Source organism: Macrobrachium nipponense, chromosome 3 (genome assembly GCF_015104395.2).
Source record: "Macrobrachium nipponense isolate FS-2020 chromosome 3, ASM1510439v2, whole genome shotgun sequence".
Taxonomy (NCBI): Eukaryota; Metazoa; Arthropoda; class Malacostraca; order Decapoda; family Palaemonidae; genus Macrobrachium; species Macrobrachium nipponense.
In genome coordinates, this window is record NC_087202.1 from 54,301,882 (window position 1) to 54,322,741 (window position 20,860).

At 38.0% G+C, this 20,860-nt stretch overlaps 1 protein-coding gene across 1 annotated transcript in view; it reads right to left on the bottom strand.

Moving 5' to 3' along the window:
* Positions 1–3,247: 3,247 nt before the first annotated feature.
* Positions 3,248–20,860, bottom strand: part of LOC135221788 (signal peptidase complex subunit 3-like) — a 47,974-nt gene continuing 30,361 nt past the window's right edge. The window contains exons 3-4 of the mRNA XM_064259641.1: positions 11,334–11,437; positions 3,248–4,063 (exon numbers count right to left, since the gene is read on the bottom strand). Coding sequence (XP_064115711.1) covers positions 3,931–4,063; positions 11,334–11,437 — 237 coding nt within the window. The 3' untranslated portion in view covers positions 3,248–3,930. The remainder of the gene's footprint in view (positions 4,064–11,333; positions 11,438–20,860) is intronic.

The following is a 20,860-nucleotide window of genomic DNA, read 5'->3' on the forward strand; positions in this document are numbered from 1 at the left end:
GGTTACCGGTCTGGAGCTACTCGCCAGGTGATACAACAGCCCCCGAACACTCGGTGTCCCCTGGAGTCCCGGCGAGAACCAAACCTGACCGAGGTCGTCACCCACGGCAGGCACACATGAGGAGGCAAAGGTTGGGTTAGTACGGGAGGTTCCCCCTTGCCCGGGGGGGACAAGTCCCACCCCGTGCGAACGGAAGACCCTGAGTACAACTGGATGTTGGGGTATCTCGCCCTCTCCTCCACGCTCGACCAATCGGGCGAAGAGAAGGAGCGAGAACCCCCCCCCACAGGGGAAGGAGCCATACATGGGAGCTGAGACGGAGGGAGGAAAGAAGACGACGTGTCCGTGACCTGGGGAGTAGCCAGAGAACCCTCCGATGACTCCCTGGCAGGCTTTCGTTGTTTCTTCCTCCCCCCGTATTGCGCCCACTGCTCCTACCACCACAAACAACACAAATCACAAGGCTTGGTGCTAGAGCATTCGCGCCCCCTACACCGAGCACATAAATCATGAGGATCTACCTTGATAAAGGAGCGGAAGGCCCCACACCAGGACACAGTCTGCGGCTGATGGGGGGGGGACTCTCCAGCTCACGAGAATCCATAATCAAAGGAAAATTACAAAAATCATAAGTACTTACTGGATTTTCACACATGCACACTAGAAAAAGAAGGCAAACCAAAGTTTTGAAGGTACGAAGCATGCGATGATGGCGGGCAGAGAGAAGTGGAGAACACGTCTGTCACCCAGCGCGACCGAAAGCAAAGTGATTCTTCACCTCCCAGTTGCGCGGTGGGCTGACTGTCGGACAAGCAGTTAACTACCGAACTCCCTTGTTCGAAGCTTATGACCGGTTCCAGCTGCCGCAAGTTACATTCCTATTGTTAAAGGACCGATGGTTTGTATTACGTATCGGAACAAATCACAGTTGAAATTACAACAATTTAAAAACTAGCTGACATGCATACATTAATATAACACCATTTACACCTTAAAAATAAAAATTATACATAATAATTAGGTACTTAAAATGATACTATGAACAAAAGAAATAAAATATAAAATAATGTTAAATTTACCTCGCTATTAAATTCATAAAAAATCTTAGAACATTTTAAAAATCTCACTAGTGCAGGAACATCTGCTCTGTCATCTTGAATTTCTGCAAGAGATTTTCCATCAAGGTGAAATCTCTGCCTCTGTTCTCTATAAATTACACAATGCACCAGGATGGGCTCCACTGATAAGGTAGCATCACACCGAACAAAATGGCGCATTGCCACCTTCCAAAATAACCTTATGGGTTATCCTAGTATGACTAATGCGAAGTCGCCCCAAAGCAATTTCTCTCATTCTGAAAAGAGGGGGGACCATTTTTCTATGCTTTTCCTTATCTTCTTAGAAGGGCCACTTTTCTATGCTTTTCCTTATCTTCTTATATTTCTTAATGTTGGCTACCAAAGGGGAGGGCAGTCTCTCTTACCACTTCTCCTCAAGATGTACAACTTGGTGTCTTTTCATAACGTGTGGCACTTTGGTTACCCGATACAGATTAAGTACTCATAGCTGCTTCCTTTGCATATCTATCCGTCTCCTCATTCCCACGAATTTCTACAGAGGATGAATTGTATACAGCTGCTTTAATGAATCTAATGCACTTCTTGAGTCACTACAGATTAAAAAAAAATTATTATTTGAAATATATATAACTTCTAAAGCTTAAACTATAGGTGACAACTCTGCAGTATATACTATGGAAGCCGAATCTGGCAATTTTGCCTCGTAAATTTCATTCCCAAGCACAACTACACACCCAATTCCATTATGGTTGGCGGCTCTAGTTAACTGCTGTCAAAGTCCCCTTGGATGAACATGGTTTCACTCCAATGTGACTGCTTCAAAAATCACAGGGGGGGGGGGGGGGGGGGGGGGGGTGGGGGGGGGGGAGGGGGGGGGGGGGGGGGGGGGGGGTGAAGTGAGATATGCCCAGTACTCCAAACAAACTTGGGTGGGTGCTGTGTGCCAGATGTTCACGACGTCCCACCAATGACGTTCACGGATGCACTGTCTTCCATTCGCCTACACGTGAAGGTAGAATTGCTCTCGGGAGGGCAATCTCGTTTGCCAGGGGTCTCTTTTGGAGAGGAGTGGAGGTTCTGTCCCACAGTGAAATGGAGATATTGAGGATCTTGGTCACAACCTCATAAAAGAGGGTGTGGGGTTGTGTCTGTTACAGATGTCCCATGGATGTTAGCCAGCTATCCATGCAATCATTTTGGCTAGAAACATTCTCTGAAAAGCAATCCCTCCACAAAACAAAAACAAAAACATACGAACAAGGAAAAAACACTCATAGGAGTCATAACATTCTTCTCTAAACCTCCATGTGAATGTGGATGGGGGCACAGCCCCGTAAATGCCCTGCTGGGGCAACAAACCTGAGTGGGAATGTGAAGGAATGAAGAAACATCCACATACTTGACACTCACTCAGGATAAGTAGAAGAATCTTTAAGTCTGTGTCCATAGACAGGGGAGGGAAGAAAACGGCTAAATCTGTGAATCTTTGCGTTTGGAGAGCGAATCTTTGGCATTGGACATTCAGTACATCAAAAAGGTCACGGCTGTGTAACGTAGTGGCAAGGGCAAGGCTATATCTGCCTACCCAAGGCCCCTCTCTACCTCCTCATACAACGTGACGCAAAAACTTGGTCGTGCTTTATATATCTTCTGATGCAAGGGCTACTGCTTGTACAATGAAAAATTTTCTCTCTCTGGATCCAGGCTGATGAGCCAGGGATTTACAGGATATAAATTAGGGCACAAACATTATAATGAGGTTATGATCAAACAAATCCTCAAGTTACCAAAAATATTATCCATTACTTTTCAGGTTGATGTTAGGGAGGCAGGAATCTGAAATTAAATAAAAACCCCAAATTGTAAATTTACTTAAAGGCCAATATATACTTGAAAAACAGTATCCTTACTGGTAGGTTTTATAAATACTGAAATGTAGTGCCTGCTACATCACTAAATCACCAGGACTTGCCTAATGTAAGTGCAGATAGCAACTATATTGCTGCAATAATTTCCATATTAAGCCTAAATCTCAAATTTCATTTTAGATATTTATGTTCAAGTCCTAGAGCAATAATACAAATTACACCTTTAACAGAACCTTTAATTCCAATTAGAGTAATGAACAGTCTCATGATTTACCACCCTTAGGATAATGATACACAATAAGAAAAAGTTATTTTTTTCACAGTTCAGGCTAATAAGAAAAGATAAAAAATCTACAATTCGAATGCAAATGCTATTCAAAATTATCAGGCATTCTACATCTGTTAAACAGCTTTAAATAAACGGGGGGAGAAATCTACAATCAGAATGCAAATGCAATTGAAAAACGTGCATTCTATATTTCCTTTCAAGATGAGAGAGAAAGAGAAAATTTCATAATGAAAAATTAAACACTTTTACCTGAACTACCCCAAGAAGCCAATTTTGCAGAAACAGTGTTATACAACTGAATATGCAAATTTGTCAAGAAATCCTGTAACGGAGACAAAACATTACACAATAAAACACCTCTTCATAACAGATTGACTACATACACAAACAAGTATCATTTACAAAAATTCCTTCACCAAAATACAATACTCAATTTACTATGCTGAAGTTTTCATTCAAGAGTGTATTTCATAAGCAATCTTTGTAGGTGTAAATTTGAACATAAATATTTGAGACATTACTGCACAGGTAATAAAAATCTTTATTACTGAAAATTTCAGCTTAATTAAATCAACAAAAAACTATCATGAACAAAAAACTTTATGAAAAGAAAAAAAAAATCCTATACTACACTCAAGATGGAACAGACATTCTTCATTACAGATATTTTTTTCACTAGTATGTTCCCAAAAGGTTAGTAACTGCGACCTTGGGTGTAGTCCGCGGGGAATGCTAACTTGTAGGACCCCTGGCCACTCCAGAGAGGAAGTGTTCCAGCAATAGGTATGATGTTCCATGAGAGATACAGGCTCACATTTCGGTGTCCCCTGAGGATTAAAAAAAAAAAAAAATTACTAAATAGAAATGCAGACCTACTACTTTAACACTCTATTAATGCTGCCAGACTGAGTTTTAAATTGAAGTTGGTATAACAATGGACAATCTTATCTTATCTACCAAACACTCCCATTTCTTGCTTATATGCCAGCTGACTGGAATGAATATAATTTCCTACTAAATACAGGCAGTCCCTGGTTTACAGTGGGGGGTTTCCATTTCCGCCGAAACCCGAAAAACGTCATAAACCAGATCATAATAGTATTTGGATAATAATGAGGATAAATGGCAGTTAAGGATACAGTGCCATGAACAAAGCTCCATAAAGTCGGAATGCTGTAAACCAAGACTGCCGTAACCTGGGTACTACTGTGCCATGTAAACTAAAACATCTAGCATCACTAACCTTTGAGGTACAATCACAAGCATCCTTCTTATACCATTACCATAGGATTACTGTACAATGAAAAATTTTAATTTCTTACATCAACCACATACACAAAACTAATTTGTGCTATAATTTCTTATTAAATACACAAAACTAATTTGTGCAAACTTTATTTAAACCCATAAACTAATTCTCATATGTAAACATTACAGTCATTAATAGCTGTATGTCAGGATTAGTAGTGGAATCAATTCTTTCCACTCTCTTCCACATTGTGTAACTCTGTCCAAATGCATCCTGGTCTTTGTCTGGTGACTTCCATATTTGCTACTCAGCTAACTTGACTGTTTCTTTCCCCATCTATTCACATGCAAAAACCATGTCAGTCTTCGAGATCTTAAGAGTATTTATCCCAGCAACTGGATGCCATACCCCTCAGCAACTTCATTTGTAATATCTTCCCCACAACAGTCATAACAAAACGGTATTTAGCAGTCACAGCTCAAAATTTCATCCATTTTCATTGTAAGTACTGATGTCTTTGAAGTACAGGTCTTTATGAGAATTGAAGGTATTTGCTCTTTTTACAAGTGGAAGATTCTCGATAGTAGCTCAAAAATGTCTTATGACTTCATCCAACACCAAAATAACATGCGTCCTGCATTTTGATACAAGCAGAGATAACTGGAGATGTTAAATCTCTCAGTAACAGAATCTCTCAAAATCTTTAGTATCCATCACTGGTAAAAGGGAGTTGACAGGACTAAACTTCAATAATAAATTTGTTAAAAGTACTAATAGGTGCACAGAAATAAGACAAATTTCACTGAATTGTACTTGGCAAAATGTGTGAAAGCTTATAATAGACATACTACAGTTCTAACAAAGGCCATGCAGGTTTATTGTGAACATGAAAATTATGTAGTACACAGTGATGTAAAGGAATGAAAAGGTGAACTTGTTCTGTACTGTACAAGTACCAAATTAAACACCTTTTTCTTAAGAGAATGAAACCAAATGTGAGCTGGAAATGGATGTTGAAACTTGATAACATGGTGGTTAATTGGTGGTATGTAGGCGATTCGGGCAACGTTCACTAACTTATCACTTTTGCCCTGTGGAGTTTGTTGAGATGACATTTTGATTAATGGTTTTGGTTTTTATATCTAGAAAAGATACAATTTATATTCAAAATGTGCCATTTTTTCCTTAGAGAAAACAAACTTACCAGAAGGAAAGCACTAGAAGATAGAAGAGATGGAAAAAATGGAAAATACAGTGGACCCCCCGTATTCGCGTTCTCCAGATTCGCGGACTCACACATTCGCGGATTTCTCTGGGGAACGTTTCCCCGCATTATTCGCGGAAAATTCGCGCATTCGCGGTATTTTTCTATGATAAATATCCACAAATTCCTGGTTTTTTGATGAATTTCATCATAAAATGCACTTTTTGTGATAAAACTATTAAAAAACCAAGTATGAAAATTTTTAGTGGGTTTTTCTTGAGTTTTAACTAACAAAATAGGCTGTTTTTAGCATTTTCATAGGGGTTCCAAACATTCGCGGATTCTAACTATTCACGGGGGGGTCTGGTACGCATCCCCCGCGAATACGGGGGGACCACTGTAGTATGTTTCTTATTCCTACATACTACCTTTCATTCAGACCCCAAGGAAGATAATGGAAATCTTAGATGAAAACCACAAGAAGAATTTCCCAAAGGGAAGGAATTGTGACTAGGCCAACTACTTCTGGAGCTTGTTCCCAATAAGGAGTAAGACCAGTGCTTCTACAGAAAGAACACTGGGGAATACCAGAGGATCATCCACAGGAGACTCCTAAACACCAACTTTGTGGGATTCCAGAGATAAACACAAAAAGAAATGACAAGTACAGAGAGAAATAACTCAAAAGACAAGAGGAAGGGAGGAGGAGTAAACTAATTCCTACTACCGCATTAGTCTCTTGCTCAACCCCTTGCTGCAGACTGAAAAGATGACAACTAAAGAGTTCAAGCTGCAATGGAGAGACTAAGGCAACCACCTGCTTTAGCAAGGCATAAACAACCAGGAAAAGAGAGATCACACACATGTGCATGATCACCATCCCAGTGTTGTAAGAAGTGTAGTGAACCACTACTCAATACACCTACCTAGTATAAGCTGGTACATAAGAGCTGGGGCTAAGAGGTGAAACTGTGGCAGCCTCTAAAAGAGACTAACCAACAAGGAGTGAACCATTAATACACCTCCCTTGAGTTTCACTGAGGGCTGGACATGCACTTTGGGTTATGTGACAGCTCCTATTAGGGAAAAAGGCCAGCATCTTTCTAAAGAATGGAACACTTACTGGAAATTCCGAATCATAACCTGAAAGATAAGACTCCCATTTAAGTGCCTCTGGTGAACATTTTTTTTTTCGAAAGGGGCATTTTCTAATTTTTTTCAACCAATTTTCTATTGCACCATGGGCACAGCCATTTGTGTGTGGCTACTCTGTTATGCCTGACGTCATGTCGTAGTAGGCTCAGACAGGCAGAATTATTCTGCCAGGCATGCTGTCTACACAATGAAAATGACAGCTTACACATGCGACATGGACTTAGAAAACTGCCGTTCACCCTATCACACCACGCACATGACGACTGACAAGAATAAATTTCAATTCAAATGCATACACGTGGAGGCACCATAGTATGGATAGCGGTAGCTGCCCTATCTTCGTTGGTACCGTGGTCTGTTCATAGGCAAATTAAGTTCCCAAACCTTATTATATAAATTTCATAGCCATACTTAATAACCAGCTCTTAATGTCATCTTTTAAATCTATCGGCAAGAAATGGTCTGAACAGGCAACAGTTTGTGTCGTAGGCTGAAAGGTTTTGATGTTGATATCCTCCCTTTGAAGAGCCATCAGCCAGCTACTTGATTTCTCTCTACTTGACGGAATCCTGTGGAATGATATGCCTTTTTGACACTTGCCAGAAGTACTGGCACAACCAAACAGCATACAAGTTGGCATAATTGGCGCTATTTGAATGACAATTGAGCTAAAACATGAGGACAATATAATATGCGTGCTTTGCTGCGTTTGTTACTGTAAGGCAACCACGACACTACATCATCGGTACTAATCTGCCAGATGGCAACATAGTCGAATCCTAGATAAATGGCGCTCCCCATTGAAGTACCTTGGCGCTCATTTGAAATTAAATTGTAAAAAAAAAAAAAAAAAAAAAAAAAAAAAAAGGGATTGCGTACAGATTCGAGCAATGGCTAATTTTTTAGCTTATTAAGAGTCCTGTTTGACAAAATTTAATGGCTAGTAAGCAGAAGTTACCCTTTAAATGTAGGTGTAATATTTATTAATTTTCATTATTTCATGCCATGTAATTATAGTATTTATTAATTTTCATTACTTTATTCTATATCACTGAATTTGAAGTTATATTAGTCAACCTTTAGAAACTAAAAGGTTCATTAATTTATAATTCACAGATCATTTTATACCAGGGTATATGCTATTATAATTTCTATACTATTGTAGTAGTACAGGGTGTTACTGTTCTTCATTACCACATGATATTGTATGCATTATTTCATTCACAGAAATAAATTTGCAGAAATTTTGTTATTTCAATTTCTAGAGTGTAACATATTAACCCTTAAACGCCGAAGCGGTAAAAAAAAAAATTGTCTCCCGTGTGCCGGAGGTGTTTCAGAGTGAGCGCGGAAGCGGAAAAAATATTTTTTTCAAAAAATCACAGCGCGCTTAGTTTTGGAGATTAAGAGTTCATTTTTGGCTCCTTTTTTTGTCATTGCCTGAAGTTTAGTATTCAACCATCAGAAAAAAATGAAAAAAATCGTATCATTATCATATATAAATTAATCCGATCATAATGATAGCGCAAAAATAAAAAAACGAAATTTCATATATAATTGGTATTCAAATCGCGCTGTGCGCAAAACGGTTAAAGGTAACAAGTTATTTTTTTTTCGTTGTAATGTACACTAAATTGCGATAATTTTGGTATATAACATATTGTAAAACGATAAAAGCAACACAGAGAAAATATTATCACAAAATAATGCATGAATTCGTAACGCGCGGACGTAAACAAATATTTTTGTCAAAAATTCACCATAAATCTAAATATTGTACTAAAGACTTCGAATTTCTTTCAAAATGAAGACAAATGATTGAATATTACTATACTGTAAGAGTATTAGCTTACAATTGCAGTTTTCGACCATATCTGACGAGTTAAAGTTGACCGAATGTAGAATTTTTTTATATTTTTTTTTTTATATGCAATTATTTCGGAAATAAGCAAAGCTACAACCTTCAAATATTTTTCGTTTTATTCTATATGAAATTGTGCACATTTTCATATATAAAACTCTATGAAATGCCTAATATGAAATGGAGCAAATATTCCGAGAATGGGACGTACGCATTTCGGAGATTTGTGGCGGAGAATCCACGCGCGGAGGGAAGGAAAGTTTTTTTTTTAAATTCACCATAAATCTAAATATTGTGCTAGAGACTTCGAATTTGTTTCAAGATGAAGATAAATGACTGAATATTACTAGACTGTAAGAGTTTTAGCTTACAATTGCGTTTTCAACCATTTCGGTAGAGTCAAAGTTGACCGAACGTGGTTTTTTTCTATTTATCGTGATTTATATGCAAATATTTCAAAAGCGAGAAAAACTACAACCTTCATTTATTTTTTTGTTGTATTCTACATGAAATTACGCACATTTTCATATATAAAACTAACGGCTAATTTAAAATGGTGCAAACATTACCACAATCGCACGTATGATTTTTTCGGAAGAGTTACCGTGCGGACGTAAAGAAAATGTTATTTTTTTCATAAATTCACCATAAATCAAAATATTGTGCTAGAGACTTCCAATTTGTTGCAAAATGAAGGTAAATGCTTGAATATTACTAGAATATAAGAGTTTTAGCTTACAATTCCATTTTTCGACCATTTTGGTAGAGTCAAAATTGACCAAAAGTTGAAAATTTGTCACTTATCATTTTTAATATGAAAATATTTCAAAATTGATAAAAGCTACAACCATGGGTTTTTTTAATTGTATTGTGCATGAAATTGCGCACATTTCCATATATAAAACTTTATATAACGGCTAATTTTAAAATGGTGCAAACATTACCACAATCGCATGTATGATTTTTCGGGAGAGTTACCGCGCGGACGCAAGGAAAAAGTTTTTTCATAAATTCACCATAAATCGAAATATTTTGCTAGAGACTTCCAATTAGTTGCAAAATTAAGGTAAATGATTGAATATTACTAAAATATAAGAGTTTTAGCTTACAATTGCATTTTTCGACCATTTCGGTAGAGTCAAAGTTTTGACCCGAAGGTTGACAATTGCATTTTTATCGTTAATGTAGTATGAAAATATCTCAAAACTGATAAAAGCTACAATCATGAGTATTTTTTTTGTTGTATTCTACATAAAAATGCGCACATTTTCATATATAATACTCCATGTAATGGCTAATTTAAAATGGTACAAAAATTATGTCAAAGTGACGAAATAATTTCCGAGATGTGTCACAGATACTTTTTAGTGCGGCAAGAAAGAAATTTGCGCTTGTGCGCCCGCGTAACGATTGTAAACAAAACAACACCTTGATCCGTGAACTCCCAGCATCCCCCAAGGCGCGTGATTCAAAAGTTATTGGCTGGTAGGCCTATAAGTATTTTTCAGCGAATTTTTAAAAAAACTTTTTTGAGTCAACGTATGGTACGTCCATTCAGCATACGGGAGACATTTTGACTCTACGTTTAATACATCCATTCGGCGTTTAAGGGTTAAGTGTATTCTTGTTGCCTTTGCAGAGTCTTATGTCTACCCCAGATTTATTTTAAGTGTAATTCTGATTAACCCACGTTGTTTATCAAGGTAGGCAATTGAACAGGCTTCTGTGTTCATCGTGTATTTCATCTCCCATAAAAATTTAGTTCTTGCTCTTACTGTTGCAAATTTGAATCCTATTTTATGCATAACTTTTCTTAATAACTCCTTACATCCACAGAAATTTGTATTCTCTTTCATTTGTAATATAAATTTCCTTCATCACATACAAATTAAAAATAGATCGGTGCAAAACTTTCATCAAAAGTAATCACAGGTTTTGGTCTATTTTTCTTTCACGTTCTTGGAAAATCAAACCTCTGTGTATCCCATTTCTGTCTTTTGATTCCTTGACAATTTGGTAAATTGTTCCCTCACTAAATCCTGTTGTTTCTGCTGTACGTTTTGTAGCACTTGCATGTGAGCTTAAGCTCCATCTTGGGTTATTTCCTTGGAGAAATATTTATAGACTATATATACATAACTTCATTTGTTTGAGGGCTGATGCTTTGTTTTGGGGAGATATCCATTGTTCTTTGTGTTGACCTGGAGGTCTTGAATGGAATGGGTTAATCCAAGGCTACTGACCTAAAACTATAATTGTTTCTTTCTCACCATCACCTTACAGTAAACGCAGATTTGGCAGCATGTGAGGAAAGCGTTGTCATATTGTCCTAATTAATATTTTCACATTCTATCTAACAATATTATGTCATAACACTGCCATCATATAATGAGATGTATTTCTTACATAAAACCGTCACTTAAAGAATCTGAAGCGAGTCTTCAACAGCCTTATTTGCACACTGAGTAGAGTATATTTGGCATCACTCTTTCACAGTAGGGAAACTTAGTATCTGACTTTTGGGTCTGACCAATTTAATATAGTAAATACAAAAATACAACACTACTGTAAGCAATTCTACAAAATGAACCAAGACATGATAAAAAAAATTCTCAGTTTCATACTTACAAAAGACCATTACCATCATCCCAGAAGTAATACTTCAAGTGTTGATTTTTCAAGTCAACTTGGGGGTTTTCACCACGAAGGATAATTTTGTCCCACAAAACAACCTGAAAAGAACAAAGGTTATGAAGACCTATGACCAGGATGAGAATCACATGAACACTTCCTATTCCTGCTACAATATACAAATATGGTAAATGCATTTAGTCATTATTGTAATTACAAAATGAAAATGTTGGGTTTGAAAGGTCAAAAACCCTTACTGTACTTCATTACAGTACTGGATTTGTATCTGATGACAAATCTACCTCTTGACTTCAAAAGAAATATCACTTAACATACAAATGAATAAGGATGGGAACACATGTCTCTTTATAAAAAGAAAAAAATTTAACAACCTAAAATTTGCAATATTTAGCTTACATGTGGCACAATTTTACACAATATATTCGTACTTGTCTAAATTCTTAAAACATACACTACAGTAAATTCTGCAAGGTAAATGTAAACAAGAATTTCCCTTATATGCTCCCTTATATGCATTCTACAATACAATATACAAAAATGTATTGTACTTACAGAATACAGTGTTTGCTTTATTTTTATAATTAATTAAAATAAAATATTCTCAATCTTAACCCTTAATGGATGGACATGCTGACATGAGTATCAATATCAGGTTTTGGGTGGTGGATGGAGTCACTCATGGTGAGTAACAATATTACACACCATCGATCTGGAGGAATCAAGCAGGAAAGGGTGCCATTATTTCTATAGCCCATAAATTCATAAATGCCAACTTTTAGACTGGCTAAAATCAACTGGGCAGCTCATGAGAGCTAGTTGGGATCTTGACTTCAAGGGAGCATGTACTGCCTCTGTCTCACAAGATGTCTTTTTATAAATTTGTTCACAAATATAACAAGAGGTTGCTGTAGGTTTTAGTTCTTATTTTTTATGATAGTATGTTAATTATAATTGTAATTTTGCAAATGAAAGTGTAAAGAAATATTAGAAAAGACATGTATAATCCAAAAATGTTACTGCATCTTTGTTCTATATAAATTTACCGTATATACTCGAGCAACGTGTGATCTCGCATATCATGCGACCCCAAAATTTTCACCAATAAACAGTGGTTTTGTCATGTATCTCATGTATCATGCGAGTTCCTTTTCCGAGGTCAGTTCATAAGGTTGGTGGTTTAGCGTGCTAATGGCCTAGTCGTTCAGATGTGTGCTGCTGCTGGTGAAGTTACGGTAATTTTCTCACTAATCTCGAGAATTGAATAGAAGATCTCAAGATTAAAATAGAATACCAAGATAATAAAATAATTGTAAAAATAACACGCCTTGGAGTCCTAAATCATTCTCTCTCTCTCTCTCTCTCTCTCTCTCTCTCTCTCTCTCTCTCTCTCAGAAATAAATACTGTAATTTGAGTCTTTCACCAACGGGTATCAGTAAATGTGTAGACATTGTGTGCGTGTTTAAAAAAATGTGCAGTACACACACATTCCTATGTTTCGGTTTTTGGAATTTTTCAATTTCGGAAATGTGAGGTCAGATGCATAATCAAACAAACATCACTACTGCAGCAAAACATTTTTTTTCCTTTATGTTTTTCATTATTGTTATTTATTAATTACAGTTTATTTAAATAAATATAATTAATAATACTGTTACATGAATGTGAGATAATTAAGATCACCTATAATAAAATAGTGGGACAATTAATATCATATGTTCACTAATAGCTATTATTTTCAAAACAAACATTCCGTAAAACACAAAAAATATATGTACATAACAATCAAAATCTAATAATGTTTTGCAGTTCAACTTGTGAATTTCAACAATAAGTATGACTATATAATATATTTCACCATATCGATCTTGCAGTTGAAGAGTCGTAAAATTTTGAGGATGGTCCGGGAAAAGGATTTGTACTTTGTGATTACGTATCGCTACAACACCATGTGGTATTTTCATACCACTATATTGAAGATGCATCGCTACGACACACTGGTATTTTTCTTACCACTATACATTAAAGTTAAAATGATCATATTATATTATTGTTTTCACGAAGAAATAATTATATAAAGAAAATTATCGAGTAATTTTGCCGTCAGCAGTCAGAAAATCACGAACATGGTAATGTTCAAAAACCTAGTGTCATCCACGGCGATATTGTCTATAAATAGAACAGAAGCAGAGGGCAGTCATTGGATAACAGATCTCCATGGCTACCAACCAGCCAATCAGGTGCTAGTAAACTACTCTGTGAATTTCTTAGAATGAACGTTACACGTAACACACGGGAAGCTAACGATGATGTGTGTGCTTTTGCATACAGTACGTAGTTTTGTTTTTATTAGTGTATTTTACTGATTACATGAATAATACCCGTCTGCCCGCCCTCTCTCTCTCTCTCTCTCTCTCTCTTCTCTCTCTTCTCTCTCTCTCTTCTCTTCTCTCTCTCTCTCTCAGGAAAGATACAGTCAATTCAATTTATCAGTATCTTTTCCTGATAGACAGTAAATATTTAGGACTCCAAAGCTTGGCATATGTCAATTATTTTATTAACTTGGGATTTTTGGTTAATCTTGGGATTTTCCATGGTCAACTCTTGGGATTAGTAAGAAATATGCGATTATTTGAGTAGCAGTAGCAGCAGCTGCAGCGCAAACCCAAATGAATCAGGTAAGCCTAGCACGCCAAACAATAGTATTTACAAAATGAGCGGAGCTCTCTGGCTGGGCTGTTTTGGTCTCTACCTACGTGTTTGATCGCATATCTGCCAAATTTATAACAACAACAGAAGATTAAAACCCCATTTCTCCCATTACAGATATCAAATATTATCTTTTCCGTTGCGCAGAATTCTAAATAAATTACGTAGGTTCACGATTGATTAAGTTTTTTTATGCAATAACAAGAAACTGAGTCAGATTTTCTATCAACAGGGCATCTCATGTTGGTGCTGTTGCGAATATTTCAACCAGTCCACGTGCGTTTAAATCCATACTGACTGTACAGTCTGGAGGCAGTTCTCCCTTCTACACATATCTTGATTTTCTTAATATGTAGGTATAGAATAAATTGGTGAGCAAGGAAATATGAAATAAAGCATAACAGTAAGTTTGACGAGTGAGAAAATAAACAATCGTATACAGACAGACAGACAGACTCTCTCTCTCTCTTCTCTCTCTCTCTCTCTCTCTTCTCTCTCTCTCTCTATCTCTCTCTCTATCCTCTCTCTCTCTCTCTCTCTCCTCTCTCTCTCTCTCTCCTCTCTCTCTGAGAAAATAATAGATAGGAAACAATGACTGAATATTGCTTGAATGCGATATGGCAAAGTTTTGGCCTGACTGAAGTGGGGAGTGACTTTGACACCGATTCTACAAGTTATTCCTGGTCATCTCACAGCCATGGATAGACATCAACTTCACAGACCGAGAAAGGGCAATCGTATACAAAATAAATAGGTAGGAAAATGCGAAATGCGGGCCTATGTTGTCCCATAAAAAAAGCTCTCGCTCGGACAGCTGTAAGATTTAGGGAGAGAGAGAGAGAGAGAGAGAGAGAGAGAGAGAGAGAGAGAGAGAGAGAGAGAGAGAGAGAGAGAGAGAGAGAGAGAGAGAGAGAGAGAGAGAGAGAGAGAGCAGGGCCGAATAGGAAGGAGATTAAAGTACCTGGGAATGAAAACCCCTTATAATCTTATAATTATAGCCTCGGGGTTTGTCTCAAGGACATTCAAAGGTCTGTCACACACGGGCAGTTGTTGTTTTTGTAAAATTAGCATAAGGGCAGATCTTTAAAAGCCACGCCAGAGAGCTCGCCACGGTGACAAGACTATACCTACCATATGAATTGACGATGTCCTATACGAAGATGCAGGAGATGAAGATGAAATGATCAAAGATCTGGAAGATGACGAATATGATAACTGCCTTGATGGCAAAGAATTCAGAGCAGTATTTGATGATACGGACACGGAGAGCGACTTTGGGGGATTAATTTTATGCATTTTTTTTTTACTTTAATAAATTTTCACTTACCTGCGTATCCTAAAATGAAAATAATAGTTCAAGTAACAAATGTTTCTTTTACTGAGTAAAACAAAAAGTAAAAAATCCTTCGGTGTTGTGCCTTAATCAACTGATTTGGAAATTACAGATGGTTAGTCTAGAACAGTTAAACATATTGTATAAACCAAAATAATGCAAATGGCGCACGATCGCTCTTTTGTATTTTAAAATACAAATAGTAATATGAGAATGCATACAATATTATTGGATATAGTGAAGTATAAGTAAAGCATAACTTTTTAAAAGATCTACTGTTTTCCTACGGTTGTAACTATCGCGATCTGCCGATTTGGGAAAGCATAGACGGTACGCTAATTTTATACCGCGTGTATGATGCGACCCCTTTAAAATTAGCTTCAAAATTAGGTTTCAAAAGTCGCATACTATGCGAGTATATACGGTATGTAAATATTTTACAACAAATATGCTCAGAATTTGTTACTGATGTTATTTCTTATCTGTTTTGATATTGTGTGAACTATGATTATAATTTTACAAAATAAGATAAAAAATAATTCTTTTGAAAAAACAAGTATAACTTGGTAAAATTTACGATTGTGTTGTAAAAGAGGCCCCACAAGGGGTTGCAAATAGTCATTTTCAACTTTTCGTGGAAGGTAGAGAAAATTTTATATAATTTTTTTTCTTACACCATGTGCATCTATATCTCTTCCACTTTCCACTGATGTGTTTTTTCTTAAATTGGCCAACCTCAAAGTTTTGCCAGCCTTGAGTGCTGCATATTGATTTTTTATCCTAGCTCCTAAGGGTTAACAGCAAAACAATGATCTAAAAATTTCACAGAAGGACATACATTTGCCCAAAATATTCTACATACAATGAAATTTTCATGATAAAATAAAATTTTATATATATACGTACAGGTAGCCCTGGTTACTGTTGGTATCGGTTACCAGCATTTCAGTTTTACAGCGCTTCTTCAATATAGTATTCGTAACTGAGTTTTACCTTCTTTAGGGTTTATAGCACCGTCGTCTGGTTATCGGTGGCTTAGCCTTAGTGCCGAGACCACCTCATAAAATACAAAACATAATAACAAATATGCATCTTTTCTTTGGCTCTTTTAAAAAGTTATCCTTTACTCTGCCCAATCCAATAATACTGTATGTAGTAATACTACTACATTACGTACTATTGTATTATAAAATACAAACAAACTGATCATGTTTTGGAAAAATCAGCTGACGGAGCTAAGTTTACTCGCCACATTTAACTAAATTCAGAGCAATTGGCGCCGTTGCGATCATATTTTGGTTTAGCAAAATCAGCTGATGGAAGTTAAGTTTATTTTGCTGCATTTAACTGAATTCAGAGCAATTTTCTTGCTTCTATTTAGAGTAAATCACTCTCTAGAAACTCTATTTATATGGGACAAGGTTATGTTTTGTTATATAAAGTGTTCTAAAGTAAAAATATGACTTAAACAGGTCTTCTTGTGAACTGGATTTAATTATTTTTTCCTTAATAGATGGCACCGGAGCATGTTTTTTGTGTAAGAAGGGTCCGCTCACCTAGGAACCAACAGGTATCGAGAGAATCTGAGCTATCCCAGGCTGACTGAGGTCGAACCAGCAAAACTTACAAGAGGGCTGGGGACTAAGTCATGAATGCTTACGCATAACTCTTGATAGGAGGCGGAGAGTTGTCGGCAACTGGTGGAATGCCAATTCAAGAGGTCAGAAGCAGAAGAAAAATGCCACCAGTGCTTCCTATCGGGAGACGAACCATCAGAAACGGTCGACAACAGAGCCCTAAAAGAGACGCCTCACCAGTGGTGCTCAGTTGAAGCCTGAAGGCACACAGCAGACTCAATGGAGGGAGTGACTGCCCATGGGCAAATCCCATCAGCCTCCCTTGTACCTCCATTATGTCTCCTCCCCAATGCAGGGGAGCAGGACAGAGACCATTGTCTAGGAGGGCAAATCCCATCAGCCTCCCTTGTACCTCCATTATGTCTCCTCCCCAATGCAGGGGAGCAGGACAGAGACCATTGTCTAGGAGCAATCCCATCAACCTCCCTTGTACCTCCATTTATGCTCTCCCAATGCAGGGGAACAGGACAAGGACCATTGTCTAGAGGGCAAATCCCATCAGCCTCCCTTGTACCTCCATTATGTCTCCTCCCCAATGCAGGGGAGCAGGACAGAGACCATTGTCTAGGAGAACTGGTGAGATGGACAGCCACCTCCTCTGAATGCACTTCACTAGCACTCGCTGACAATTTCTCCATAAAAGCCTAAAAGAAATGCCTAATTCCTGACAGCATTTGCTAAAAACTCAAATTTCCTATCGAACTCAGATTCAAGGCTGGCAATGGTGTCAAGATTACCAGTACAGGAAGCTGGTAAAGTAGTACAGTAGACCCCCACCGTATTTGCGAGGGATGGGACCCAGACTTCGACGAGAATAGCTAAAATCCGCAAATACTTCAAATGCCTCTAAAAATGCTTAGAGCTGCCTATTTTGATAGTTAAAATACAAAACAAAAACTGTAAAAATGCTTATACCTGAGTTTTTCAAGTTTTCTCACAAAAAGTGCATTAAGTCATGAAAATGCTATGAAAATACAGTAATTTGTGAATATTTCTCAGTAAAAAATACTGAGAATAGGTGAATTTTCCCCGAACAACTGGTATATATAGTCCATAGAAAAATCCACAAATAGGCAAGTCCACAAATATTGGGGGTCGACTATACTAGGTAAAGGAGTAGGAGAGCTCAAGATGCGAGAGACAGCTTGAAATTATAAATTTTTTAATCAATTTGTATTTTTCATAGCCAACAAACCTGAGGTCTTAACAATAGGATAATCTAGCGCTAGCTGGAAACTAGTAAAAACAATCAAAGATTGTAAAAACAAGGAATGTGTGGCATCTGGCAACTCATGCATATACGCGATGGATGTTTGGTTTCTGACAAAGCTCAGACCTCTGCGATATGCCAGTCTTTCTTTCAACCCAGGATATGAGAAGGGTGGCTAGAGGTGGGCAGTTAAGCTATGAAAAAATACAAATTGATTATAAAAATTTGTCATTTGTTTATAAGCGGAACAAACCTTCAGTCTTAACAATAGGATAGACTTATACTTGGAGGGAGGTACAAATATCCAGAACCAGCTGGGGATTCAGCCCGCCTGACTACCCATCCTAGAAGATCGAGTTCTAGGGAAGGGGGTCTAAGCCCATGAGAGAATAGACAGAGTATCTAAAAAACTCAATCTTCTGGGATGAAACACAATGAGAGATGTCCAGATTAATTGTATTAGAGGAAGGTAAAAAGAATTCTGTCTGTTCCAGCAGCAAATCACATCTGCCACAGAGATTTGTTACCACTCCTCTCTCTCCTTGTTAGAGAGAAGAGTAAGTGCTACTGAGAAACAGATTTGTTATTTGTATAGGAACACGCAAATACTGCAACCAGTATTGCTTCCACACTCGCCTGTATCAGACCAGTTCCAATTTATGACATGTCAAATTCTTCAACCTGCCTGTCAGGAGGAAGAAAAGGGAAAAAGAGAAAGGAAGAGACCACCCATCTCCCTCATTCTTTCTCCCACACAATCATCTTAGGGAAGATAGCAATTGTCCCGCTGGGGGCACTGGATGAGTTACTCAACTTGATGGGTAGCCACCATTGGACCCATGGAAAAAGTGTCCTAGGACCTGTGGGCAGTGTCTTTCAGGAAAATGAAGTGAATGTGGTCTGCTCAAGCCAGGAACCAACATTCAAAACCCTATGAACAGACAAATTCTTCTTAACCAAAGAGGAACTCATTTCTCTGATGTTATATACTCTAGCCTGCACAGACTCTGTGGCAAAACTATCCAATAAGGAGTATTCCTATCCAATAAGGAGTATTCCTTTCAATCACCTCATGCAGTCAGAATGACAAGATCTTGTAAACTTCCATCCTGGACTGAACAGTGCCAACACAAAGTCAATGACCCTTAGTCTTAGGTGGAGAATCCTCAGATGGCAGGGCAGGGAGGGCAGAGCTTTGACATAACAAGGCAAGATTTCCTATTGAACACTATCCAATAATTCCTGGAGTAAAATGAAAACGAGACAAACTTTTCAACATGAACTGAGGGATTCTGAGTCTTACTTATGAAATCTGGGACAATTCGAAGGCCACAAACGTCTTGCCCTAGGTGCTGTCAAGATGTTAACTCTCTTTTGAGGAAGTCGATGCAAACAGGAAGAACTGTCTCTGGGTCAGATCTCCTATCAACTAATGATACAGTGGTTACATGGAGCTCAAGTGAGACTACTCAAGAGCAGAGTAAGATAGCACATTGCATTATTAAGCTCCACTAATTCCCAGGATGAAGAGGTATTTGAACCTTTAAGGAGCAGGATCAACCCGAAGTTGGCCCTGCAGTTCCCGAAAGCCGAGACGGAAAGACCTTTTAATTTCTGTCAAGAAAAGGAAATCCCATAACAGCTCACTGACATGGCCCACTTGTCCCGGTAAACTGCTGAAGAAGATCTGAGATAGCTAAGCACCTGGCCTGCTGCTTTGCAAGAAAGCTTCTCGCTTTCTGGAGATACTCGACTGTCTCCAGCTGTAAAGTAACAGATACTTTATTGCCTGGTGGAACCTTTCCACATGAGGCTGGTAAGGAAGGGCCCATGAAGGATTTCTCTCATAATTGTAGACAGAAGACAGAAGTTCTGGGAACTACTCCACCTGTGTACACATGGGAAATTACTTGTTCAGTCCCTGACAGATCCTGCAGATTTCTCTACCCAGGACCTGACGTATCTGGCAGAACTGAGGGAATGCCTACTCTGGAGATTGTGCCAAAGATGCTAAAGTGCGCCCTGTCTTAGGATAGGATCCTGAATTCCCAGTTTCCTGTTGCAGTGAGAGAAACAGAAGTCTAACCTTGATCTTCCCTAGGGGAAAAAACGGTAAACCACTACTTCCTGCTTCAAAGACCACTCTACCCATAGGTCAACACAATCCTCCTTCTTTGAAGTAGCATACTATGAGCTCCACGGAGGTGTCAACTACACACTGGTGCATACAGACTGTCAAAGAAAGAACCTGGCGGCAGAAAGGATTTTTCATCTCCACTGAACAATTCTGGGACAATGAATAAGAAGACTTCTAGAATCTGTGACCAAGACGAGGCCTAACAGTCTTCAGAAGGTCGAAAAGATAACGGGACTCTATGAGGATGTCCTAAAACAAAAAGCTCAGCACAGATATTCCCCAAATCTCCTACTATAAACTTTTGCATGACAAACTAACTGCACCGTAGAACTGGAAGAAGTACTTGAGCTGCCCAGGAGACACATCTTCTACAGTAGTGATTTCTTAAAAGTTTATACCTTATGATGACCTACAATCAGTATGCTACTCATCAGAGGAATCGGCCTATAGTGATAGGTCTCGGGGCCTGTTCTAGGCTA